Below are 12,190 nucleotides of genomic sequence, written 5' to 3' on the forward strand. Positions count from 1 at the left end.
ACCCCAAGCGACTGGCAGCTGTAATCGCAGCAAAAGGTGGCGCAACAAAGTATTAAGTTAAAGGGGCCGAATAATATTGCACGCCCAACTTTTCAGTTTTTGAATTTCCACAAAAATTTAAAAAAAACAATAAATTTTGTTCAACTTCACAAATGTGTTCCACTTGTTGATTCTTCACCAAAAATGTACATTTGGTATCTTTATGTTTGAAGCCTGATATGTGGGAAAAGGCTGAAAAGTTCCAGGGAGCAGAATACTTTCACAAAGCACTGTATATATTAGATACAGCTCATTAATGCACTTCTGTTACAGAAACTCCAACAATAGCCCTGTTTTCCCCAGTTTCACCTCCAGTCCTGTGGGCATGTCAGTGTGTGGAGGGGGCTGGCTGACTGCTTATTTCAATTCTTTTCATTCACAAGTCAGCCCCATTTTTGTCAGAAGCGATGCATAGACAGAGAAGGGGGATAGCTTAGCTATTAAAATGAGCTATCTTACCTCAAGCCGAGGGTTGTACCAGGGACCGAGGGTGGATCAAGAACATCACTGGAGCTTTGGTAAAAAGAAGACAGGAAAATTATTAAAATTGATATAGAATTTTATTTATTTTTTCAATCTTTTTATATAGATACAAAATATGTAAATACATTTTATTTTCTGAAGATACATTCTATTTGAGAAACTTTAGATTACATTTTTTATGCTCTTTTGCTCCCATTTCCTTCTGTTTCGTCTTGATTAAGTTACGACTTATACACAAGAGAGTTAGAATAGTGAGATTGTGGGAACATGTGATGTACAATAGCAGATGTCCTTTCTCAGACATCAGTTTATTTTGTTATTTTCTGCATTATTATTATGATGCGGATCCTCAGATTGAAATAAATTCTTTCCATGATCTATTCAGATTCTCAGCTTGTTTGTGGGGGGCTGGTATTGCCTGGGGAACTGTAGGGAACATGAGCACATCTGCCCCCGCTGAGAGAGCTAGCGTTTTATTCCATCCACGGTCGCACCCCAGGGACTGTGTGTAAAATTGAAATTGGCAGGACAAACTGATCTTTGGAGATTTCTGTATTGATGGTCTAACCAAAACCCCACTTGTGGATGTGCGGCATGTCGTAGTGATACACAAAGGATCCTTCCTGCTCTCACACAGATGAACCAGGGAGCAATGTAGCAATACTTTACTTGTCCCTCGATGCCTGTACATTGTGATGGTACCAAACGGTGGAAAACTGAAGGTACAGATTACAATATCATATTCTTTGAGTGCCCATCGGTTCCCCACTCCCATCTTCACAGCAGGCGAGCTATGCAAAAGAGACAACTCCACCCAAGATGGTCGCAAGTTCTCCGACTGGCCATCATGACTGCCTGGGCAAAAGCACGTCAATGTTCTTGAAAGCGTGAAATCGCCCTAGTGTGTAGTGTAGCTCATGGCATACTCACCATAGTCATACAGCATTGTGCTCCTGAAGGTTGACATCTTGGACCAGTGGCATTACTGGCCCGAACTGAGAGCCATCCCAGGGTGCTGGAAAAGGGAACCTCTACAGCATTGGAGAAGAGCAAGGACACTGGAGCTGGGTGGACTCAGCCGTCTGACCACCTTTAGGGCAACGCTTACACACTCTGTAATTGCACGCCAACATTTTCTCTACATCCGAGAAAAGTGGTCTGATTAGTCTCTTCAGAGTTTGATCAGAGTGGCATCAGTTTTTTGGCTGGGGTCACACAAGCCCCCAAAAATTGGTCCCATTCTCATCCATAAAAATGGGACAGTTTCTTCTCACTTCTCATTCAATCATTCAATAACAGTTCCCCATGCTACAGAATTGTAATGTATCTGTAAAAATTGGACACCATTGATGGTCTGTATGGCATCCAATCTTTTTCTCACACCCATCCGATTTCAGAGTCAAAATGAAGTATGCTGCAATTTTTTTCCTACAGCTGAGGAAAACTACGCTGATCTGCACTGCTTCATTGGTCCGAGTGCAATTCCATTTTTCATCAGATTGCGCTCATCCGATTTATATCCTAGAGTGAAAAAATCGTTTGTCAGAGGTGGAGAATAAAAAAGTTTCTCCACCCTCTCCCTTCTGTCAGTCTGTGAAAATTGGACAACACTCGGATGTCATTCGAGTGCGCTTGGTTGTATATCATGGACCCATAGATTTGGCATTGCAAGTCTTGATCTTAAATTCGGATCAAAATTGGACACGTCTCCGATTTTTTTTTTTTTTGGACCTCTGAGTCCAAGGAAGAAATCAGACAAGTGCACAGCACCATAGACTATCATGGGAACGAGTGCTATCCATGAAATCCACAGATAGCACTGGTCTGCAATGATGGGTGGTGCGCACGAGCCCTAAAGGATAAAGCCACGAGTGTCACGCTCTCCTTGCCTAAGTAACAGACCACTCTGAGACTGTAACGTGGCCGGTGCCCTAAACAATGAGCTGTAAGCTATCAAAATTAAAAATCCCTCCTTTCTTCAGCACCTACAGTATTTTTAAGAAGTGAGGAAATTGCAAAATTGATGGTTTTTACAAGCGATTTGCAATTTTAACCATTTAGGAACTTGAGACAACTCCGTTAAGATTTACAGCCTTCGAAAGAAAAAGTAGGAACAGTTTGTGTAGAATTACCTCCCACCACACGGATGCACCAAGTACAACAAAGGCCGCTCTGAACAAGTACAAATAAAGCAGGAACATTCTTTTATTGAAGATTTCCGTGTGACGTCAGGTCGCAGGCAGCTGTTTACACACCAGGGAAATCGTCCTGCAAGTTATGTCAGACATGGCCATCTGGAGGTTTGTTGGGACTTGATGAAAGCGACGTGGAGTGGGAGACAATGAGTTTCAGTAGGTAGGAGGCTTCTCCGTCTTCCTTCGGACATTTCCAAATCATGTACAGTAGAATTCCTTTGAATACAGAACATCTAATCCCAGGTAGTTCCTGAATTATATTTTCTGTCCTATTTCAGTGACACCTAATGGTCTGGCAAAGCTGATAATACGACAAAACTTGAAGTTGATTATTGGAGTCATTTCTATATTTGGATTTTCCATGAAAATTGAAAGGTTATTACGGTATATCTATATAAACGATCTTTATAATGGTAGGACATCAAAATTGTTATGCTTACGTGGTAATAAGAATGGGGTATAAGGATCTAACTATGAATAAACCACAAATTCCACCCAGTTCCTGTACAGACTAAACCTTCCTGGAACACAGGCCTTCTTGGATAAATCCTGCAGGTAATACTAAAGATGACCACTCGGACCTGGCTTCCTGAAAGGCCATCGAGGGTATCTCTTACCTCCTAGGGAACCGAGGGAGAATGCAGAGTATGATAGAAACCCCAGCAGAACACTTATTTGACTGATCTAGATTATCAGAAGTAGGAAGAGAACTCATAGCAGAATTCACTAAAGACTATCACTGGCAAAAGTTGACAGAAGAGCACAGGCCTGCCCGGTCGAATCCTGAGGCATGGGACAAATCCTCTGCTGCTCTTCATGCAGATGTTGAGCAAATGCTAAAATTCCTTCTACCTGCAGCCAACACTAGGGGGACCTCTTTGTATTCAGATGTATACATATCCAGTGGAACTCAATCAGAGTTGTAGACATACTTGCCAACTTCTAGGAGACTACTTGAAAAAGTGAATGCCACCCAGACTCCCAGAAGGAATCTCTAAAGCTCATTTTTAGGGTGTGGTTGAGGTGTGAAGAGAACATAAAAAGGAAAATGTAAGATGCTCTAGGGAGTATGGATTGCAAAAAGGATGTGGTCATGTGCCTAATTTAGTTGAGTCTACCTCCTAGAACCTTTGGCCATTGCAGTGAATGGTTCATATTGTCTTATTAGGGGTAAGGTCATGAAAACATCCTCCGAAAGCTGAGCAGGGGTATAAACCAGACCCCAAGACTAGAATATATTCTAGATTTAGGAATATAAAACACGTGCAGTCGCCAATGTGTGTTGCCATAATGAATCTCAATATTAGTTGTACCACAGTATTATTGAGACATTGTGTAATGTCCTTATTAGATTCTGTTCTTTTATTTGGTCACGGTATGTTTGTACTATACAAGCACTTTGCGGTGGTATTTACACATTGCATGACACCATATTATGGAAAAAAAAAAGAAGACAAATGTCTATGTGAAAAAGACGAAGAGAATGGAACCATGCACAACTACACTGCATCATCCAGTCCACCCCAAAAGTGCTTATTTTTCCCTCCTGAACCCAATTACCGATCTACTAGACCAAACATTCAGAAAAGACCTTTAAAGATTTACATAAGCATTTCTGATATTTTCTTCTTAAAAAGCGCCCAAGCTTGTACTGGATATAATTTCAATGTTGTCACTGTATATTATTGTTTGTTTTTTTTTGCTACTGCATGGAAGTGTTAATAATCCACCAACATATGACTCTTCTATGTGGGCACCATACAGTATGACAGCTACTCTATAAGGGTATGTTCACACGTAGGGTTTTTCCAGTGCTGGCATTAAAAATATTGCGTATATTATGCACATATTTATGTGCGTTTTTGCTGAATTTTTACGTGTGTTTTTTGTCCCTTTTAATTGAATGTGTAAAAAAAAATGCTACAAAAAAGCTGAAAGAATTGTCAAAAAAAAATCACAAAAAAACACAAGGAAAGCAAAAAGTGTGTGCATGAGATTTTTGCTGGTGCTGTAAAACAGCGTTTTTTAATGCAGAAAAAAAAAAGCAGTAAAAAAAAAGGTACAGAAATGACACGTGTGAACATATCCTGATAATTAGGATCTGATTGAAATGGTTATTGTACATTGTATAATAGACTATTATGAGCGACGCACCAATAAAAGGTTCCACACAGGACACCAACCAATGTATCGTCCTGCCTAAAAAAATCTGGTCAAAAGAGTTCATGCAGCTGTCCGGCTCTTATATAAGCATTATATTTCTATGTACTTTTGTTATAGCTTAAATTGAGAAAAAAAATACAATTGCTCCATTTTTAATGACAATAACCAATCGCCATAAATAAAATGTTGACTGTATGGATCTTACAAAAATGAAATGGAAAGTTTGGAAAAGTTTGGAAACTTTAGGAGTGAGAAACTATGAAATTATAAAATGCAATTAGTTGGGAAAAAAAAAAAGATGTTCAGCCAGGAATTCCACCTACACGGAATTGCTTAGGGTGTGTAACCAGTCAGCCATAGACCTCCATCTCTGGACAGGTATGAGGACTGGTGATTCACTCCGGACAGGAGATCCTGGCTCCACTTGGCTCACAATCTGTAAATCACCGGCATTTTGACATCTCTGAATGCATCATCACACCTTCTTGAAAAAGTAATTGGGCCGTCCCATAACATGAAATACCAGGGTATGCTCTCACTGCATACCTTATAACATGGGGGCTCGTAGATGGCGGCAACAACGCAGATCTTACAAATTCTTCATCATTCTGTTATTTTTGTAACATCATCATAAAAAGTGCTGCCATCTCTACATCAGTGATCTGCTATCATTGCAAAACTACAACTCCTAGCATGGTGGTGGTACAGGGTCGAGACGAATTATAATGAGGAAGAAGTAGAATATAGTAATTTATGTACAGGATACAGTACATTGTACCAGGGGTGGACGATGCAGACAGCAAAGAGCCCCCCGGGGCCGTCATGTGTCTCGGCCTCCCATGTGTCATGCCCTTCTGGAGTATGAATTCGACCACATATAAACACTTATATATAATATACGATGCTAATACATTACACACATATTTACACACTATGCACACATATACAAGTGCTCGAATACACGCCATCCGCACTTACACATAACATGCAATATACACAGGGAAATTTTGTTTTGACACTTTACACAGGTAGAATTTTTTTTTTTTTGTAAAGTTTACTCTATGGCACCTTGCTTTTGACAAAATGATCTGTATTTTTTAGGTTACATTTTACCATACACATGTGAGTAAGGGCTCACCAGGTGAGGTGGATCCCCTAAGTATGGTCCGGGTGGGCACACAGACCCCCGGTGTGGGTGCAGCTTTCAAAGGACATGTGGAATCATGGAGACTAGGAGCAGACAGACAAGTGGAGTGGAACCCAGCAGGGAAGGATGCTAGTTAAAACACAATAGAACATATAAAGAAGCAAACCAAACAAGGAACACAAGAGTCTCAATCCCAAGATACTAGTGTGTGTTAATGGGCCTTCCATAGGTCTAGGGAGATTTTGTCATTGATCTATGCTGGGAAACCTACAAAACCTGACGTGGAGCACAACAGAGGGCAGCGGACCCAGGAGAAGGCAGCAGAGCCCAGGATACCTGGGACAGGTGTAACCATATGTAAGAATTACACTCACTGGCCACTTTATTAGGTACACCTGTCCAACTTCTTGTTAACACTTAATTTCTAATCAGCCAATCACATGGCGGCAACTCAGTGCATTTAGGCATGTAGACATGGTCAAGACAATCTCCTGCAGTTCAAACCGAGCATCAGTATGGGGAAGAAAGGTGATTTGAGTGCCTTTGAACGTGGCATGGTTGTTGGTGCCAGAAGGGCTGGTCTGAGTATTTCAGAAACTGCTGATCTACTGGGATTTTCACGCACAACCATCTCTAGGGTTTACAGAGAATGGTCCGAAAAAGAAAAAAAATCCAGTGAGCGGCAGTTCTGTGGGCGGAAATGCCTTGTTGATGCCAGAGGTCAGAGGAGAATGGGCAGACTGGTTCCTTTTTTTCCCCATGGGTCTAGGTAGCAGTTATCAGAAGGTAGTTGCTAACTACCTACCTGTGCTGCCGTGTGACATCTTTCCAGGCTCAGAGAGGTCACAGATTGCTCCTGTTGATGATTTTTCTACTTCCTGTGATGTCATGTCGACAGAGCAGTTCTTCTTCTGCTCTGCTCTGTTGATGAGGCGTCACTGCAGACGTAATATTGATCGACGGCCGACTCTTCGCTCCGTTAGGCTGAACCGTGATGTCACAAGAAGTTGGAGAATCACCAGTATGATTGGTCAGTGATCGTTGCAGGGCCGCACACCCGATAAGTGCTACCTTGTCACATAGGGGAAAAAAAAAAAAAGTCCTGGAAACCCATTTTAACTTTTCTTATTGTTTTCTTATTGTTTAAATAGAGAAGTAAAATCAAATTGCTCCTTTTATAATGACAATCAACAATCACCATGAATAAAATATTGACTGTACTCTATGGACTATTACAATTACAGGAATACCAAATATGCCCCTGTCATTTACTGGTTTATACATAGCAAAAAGTGTGATTATTGTAATTGCTTTTGCATTGCTATTTTTTAGTAACTGAATGGATAAAAATAACGTTTTCATTTTCAGCATTATTTTATTCATAATGTACTGGCATGTAGAGTTCTATCTATATGTATTGGTACAATATTTTTGCAAAGAAGAAAAATTAATTTAGGCAAAGATTTTCTTTAGGCAAATTTTCTCAAAGATACCAACAGTGCAGTCTGAGGCTCACTGGTAATGTTACCACCTCCAATAGCAATGGTCCTGAGTTGGTATCCTGGGAAAAATAAATTATTAAATATATAAAAACAAGTATTTAGTGTCACTAGATGAGAATCTATACTGGGACAAGACTGAACAAACACATAGTGTCCTGAGTAAGAAACAACTCTGCACTGTGCAGTGATTGCTATAAGCTCGTGTTTCGCCACTGCTGAGCTTCCTCACTGGGCCTCCTATCCTCATGGACCTCCCATGCACTGTACCACTGTTGCTACATTCATAATGATGCTTTTCTTATCAGCTGTTAAGCTCTTGAAATATGGTGGACACTACCCCTATGTATTTGAGGTGATACGAGAGACTAGTATTATATCATGAATACGAAAGGATAGAGGTAATATACTTAATGCATTTCAGACAAGCGTACACGGTCAGACTGACTACTCGATGATCATCCGGAAGGCATTAGCTCTGACACAATAATGGGTCCATACAAAAACATCTCAAGTCTCAAATTCATATGTTCTTCCACTTTCAAAAAAACAAGTGTTAATGGCTTCCAGTGACATTGATCCTAATATTTTCCTAATATAAGGCCCCCTGACCCTGTGTCCTCTATTGAACTGTTCTTAATGACTGGTGTGAATCACAAAGAACCCAAAAAATTATTAAAGGGATGGTTGAGGTCTACTTGGAGTTATCTTCGTTACAACTTAATTAGTAATTTTCTGTGTTGTATTTATCGCAGGGTATCTGACAAGACTGCTGCAGAATCACACTGTATCTGCCTGTGACGGGGAACATCTGACGCTCCAGTGTCCTCGTCATTCCACCATCAGCATCCAGTCAGCGATTTATGGGCGTCCATCACATCTCCCTCCAATGTGTGCCTCATTATCACTAGAAACCATGCGCAGCCCTCACCACAAGTGCCTCGCACAAACTGCACTTCAGGTGAGTGTCAGTGGTGACAAACACGTCCCCCATGTATGGAATATAAGTCAGTAATTTCCAAAGGAGGAAGCAGCCTTTTTCCAAAATAGATTTGGTTTCACATCTGAAGTAGGATCTGTTGATTCGAAGTGGGTTATAGGAAGGCATGCACCCATGGTACTCAACTTTGTCTTGCGTCATGAAAAGGGTTGTCGAGGACTGACATAACGGTGCATCCATAAGATAGGTCATCAATATGAGATCAGTGGGGGTCTGACACCCAGCACACCACCGATTAGCTGAAAAGGACTCTACAGTAATATGCGGGCAGCTATGTTCCATCCCATACATCGCTTAGTTCCATCACCTCTCGGAGCAGATTTCAGCTAATCAGTAGGTTGGTGGTCATCAAACCCACACTAGTCTTATAACTTATGGATATACTTATGGGATTCTCCAAGAAAGTGATAAAATTACACGTCTGGTTGGTTTTCAGTATGAAGGAACACTGCTCCCGAGACCTGTGTCTCAATGTCAGAGGAGTAGTATCGTAAATAGACATACATCAGTGAGATGCCGAAGCAGGTCTGTGACATAAGAAGGTATAGATGTCCTCACTGACTGAGGACAGAGGTTTGAGAACCCTTTTAATGGTTGTCCAGAGAAATGGAGGTGGTATAAGAGATCTATATCTCTGACAGGAGACCATCTTTCTCAGGGGAGTGAGTTTTTGAGGTGCTAGGCTCTATACTCAGAGCTTGGACAGCTCAGATACAATGCATGCCTACGGATCCGTGAGAAAATTGGGCAGCACTTGGATGTCATCCGTGAGCTATCTGCTTTTCACAGACTGTTTGATAGAACAAATTGGAAAAACTTTTTTTGTGTCCCAGCTGAAAAAAAACTGATAAAAAAACACTGATGAAACCCGGACCATTTTTCTATGCGAAAATATCTGACATTTGAATGAGCCCTTATTCTGAGCTCCTCTAAGCTGATTTTTGACCACATGAAAATTGCGTGTGTTGGGCAAAAAACAGCCTGTAAAAGTTAAACAGTGCAACATTTTTAATGAAACGTGATAGCGAAAATTATTTTTAGCCTTAATTACGAGCATTTAAATGAAAGGAAATTAAAAAATGGTCTCAACCCTTTTAAATATGTAACGTATACTCACTTTTTCAGTCAAGGAACAAGAGCAAGATACTCTTAGGGCAGAGACAGACTGCCGTATTTCTCCTGGGAGAATCGCATCGTAAACCTTGTACCTGAGCTGAGCTTGACAGCTGCATAGAAATCCATCACACTGTCTTGCTCAGGTCAGGAGAGATGCCGGCCAGTCCATGCAATGCGATGCGATTCTCGCACGAGAAATACGGCAGTCTGTTTCTGCCCTTACACAAGCACTAACATAAGCAATAATATCGCCAAATCATGCCCAGATATCAGGCGTTCTTCAGAGTATTATCACACAGCAAACTACAAAAGCTTATAGTGCTGTTATTTGTAAGCAAGCATTATAGCGCCATAATTGTCTTAAATATGCCTTCATGATGGCGTCAGATAGTCTACAGGCTCCAGAGATGTAAATCTGCAACTGTATATGGTGAAGTTAGAATAATATGGATTCTCATTGTTCCTGTTAATGTATCCGTCAAGACTCGGGGACTTTTTATTTTTACTGACCTTGTTTATTATGGAATGACTCCGCCTGCATTGCTGATCAGATTTTTCTAAAAATGAATGAAAGTGGAGAACATTCTAAATGGAATATTCCCAGGAAACTTCCCAAAATTAAACCTATAGATTAATAGAAGTATATTCCATTTTCCAGTAGGGTCACTTTCAGCAAAACGGATATTATTTCATATATCGTCTTTTCATATGTAGATAAGAAACACTTACCATGACTAAGTATGTAGATAAGATGTAGAACAGGAAAGTTACAGGGGACTGGATTTCCTTCCTTTTAACCATATAACGTAATACTCACATTATAGTCACACAGCACCAGATAAGATGAAGTGATTACAGATGTCGGCTATGTATAGAGCCATGTGATACCGTACCATTGTTTGAACATATACTGTATACATTGTTATCGGGTGATACATATTCACAAGGATTTTATGTTTCCTTTTAGAAAGTCCTGGATGAATGCCAGAATCTGAGATCCTGCCTGCTCCTTGTGAATAGTCGTGTTTTTGGGATAGACCCATGTCCGGGAATTACTAAATATCTTTTGGTGTCGTACAAGTGCAAACCTAGTACGTGCATTTTATATAGTTTTATATAATTTATTATATTATATTGTTCTCCTGGCATGTAACAGTAAAGGGAGATGGTGGAAGATTGATTCCAATTTGGTCATGGCTCTGTTCACATCTAGGCAAGTGCCAGGTTGTCTACATTGCAGCATAATGCAGGTAAATGGGGTCGCAATGTGACCCGTAAGGTACCACGTCAAGAAATTTTCAAAAAGTTTGTAACCATTTAGATTTTTTGCTACTTGCTTGTTGAAGTAGCTGTATTCACTTGCACTATGTTGCGATGTAGCAGCAACATGCAGTGGTCTTTGGCCATGTGACATGTGTCACAGCCTTTGTTGCCATATTGCCATATAGCCCCAGATTTATTGGAATTTGGGTCCATTAGGTTTTAACATGGTTTCTGTGATTTTGCCATGGGTTGGGCTGGATTCTCACACTGAGACTCCATTCTATTGAGTTTCAGAATATTCATGCTACTAAAGAACAGAAATGCAGAAACCCAGTAGAAACTAGGCAGTCCTCAGGCAGTTTTTTGGGTGTCATTGCCACCTCTACACTCCCTATAGCCAATGGTGTAAGTTGTAGCTTGGAAAATTTCTAACAGGTCCCCCAACTATCATGGGTCTTGACTCTTTAATAGTATTGATATCATATGAGCCAAAAGGACCATTTGGGCATTTTTAGGCTTGAAGGGCCTGGATCGAATGCAACCACTTCTCAAACTATAATTACGTCCCTGCCAAAATCTGATCACCTGTCCTTACAACAATCAACGACACTAATCTATAATCAACAAGCTTGCTATATGGTACCCCCTCTGTTCTTTTTATTCTTTCCTATGATTAGCTTTGTGATCTTAAAGGTAAATATAATATTTAATCATGTGACAACCCCTTTTTAATTAAGCAACACTTCTCTTAGTACTCAAAGGAACCAGAAAACAAGCCAATAACAATATCTTGTTGCCAGTGTTTCTCATTATTTCAAAAGTTACATACTGTATATAAAATAATACCGTTCAAATAATGCATAAATAATACCACTATACCATATCTAAATAATACCACTATATACAGTAATAACCCTATACAGTATCCAAATTATATGACTCTTTCATGGCTTGCTATTCAATTTCATGATGCAGTTGCTGATATTACCGCCTTACAATGCCTAAACAATACCCCCAATACAGCGTCTACATTATACTTACCTATAATTTGATTTTGAGGGGCATTTTAGACAATAATCCTATGTAAATAATGTTGTTTTTCACCACTCAGACCCCTATAGCTCCTTACAGCTTACTTTTCCCCTCTGAAGGGACGTTTCTGTCTCTCTGTGTATTTTACGATGTCACGCACTGAACTATTACCCAGCGTCCGCCCTGTACGGCTACATCTTTACTCGAGATGTTTTCCAACTTACTGTGCTGATTACAGTACATAGAAAAGGAC

At 40.3% G+C, this 12,190-nt stretch overlaps 1 protein-coding gene across 2 annotated transcripts in view; it reads left to right on the forward strand.

Moving 5' to 3' along the window:
- EVA1C (eva-1 homolog C) overlaps positions 1-12,190 on the forward strand; it is a 69,378-nt gene that overhangs the window by 38,576 nt on the left and 18,612 nt on the right. For both annotated transcript variants that reach the window (XM_077293976.1, XM_077293977.1), the window contains exons 2-3: positions 8,282-8,487; positions 10,610-10,733. In XM_077293976.1, coding sequence (XP_077150091.1) covers positions 8,282-8,487; positions 10,610-10,733 — 330 coding nt within the window. The remainder of the gene's footprint in view (positions 1-8,281; positions 8,488-10,609; positions 10,734-12,190) is intronic.

The sequence above is a fragment of the Ranitomeya variabilis genome, chromosome 3 (assembly GCF_051348905.1).
Source record: "Ranitomeya variabilis isolate aRanVar5 chromosome 3, aRanVar5.hap1, whole genome shotgun sequence".
Classification (NCBI taxonomy): domain Eukaryota; kingdom Metazoa; phylum Chordata; class Amphibia; order Anura; family Dendrobatidae; genus Ranitomeya; species Ranitomeya variabilis.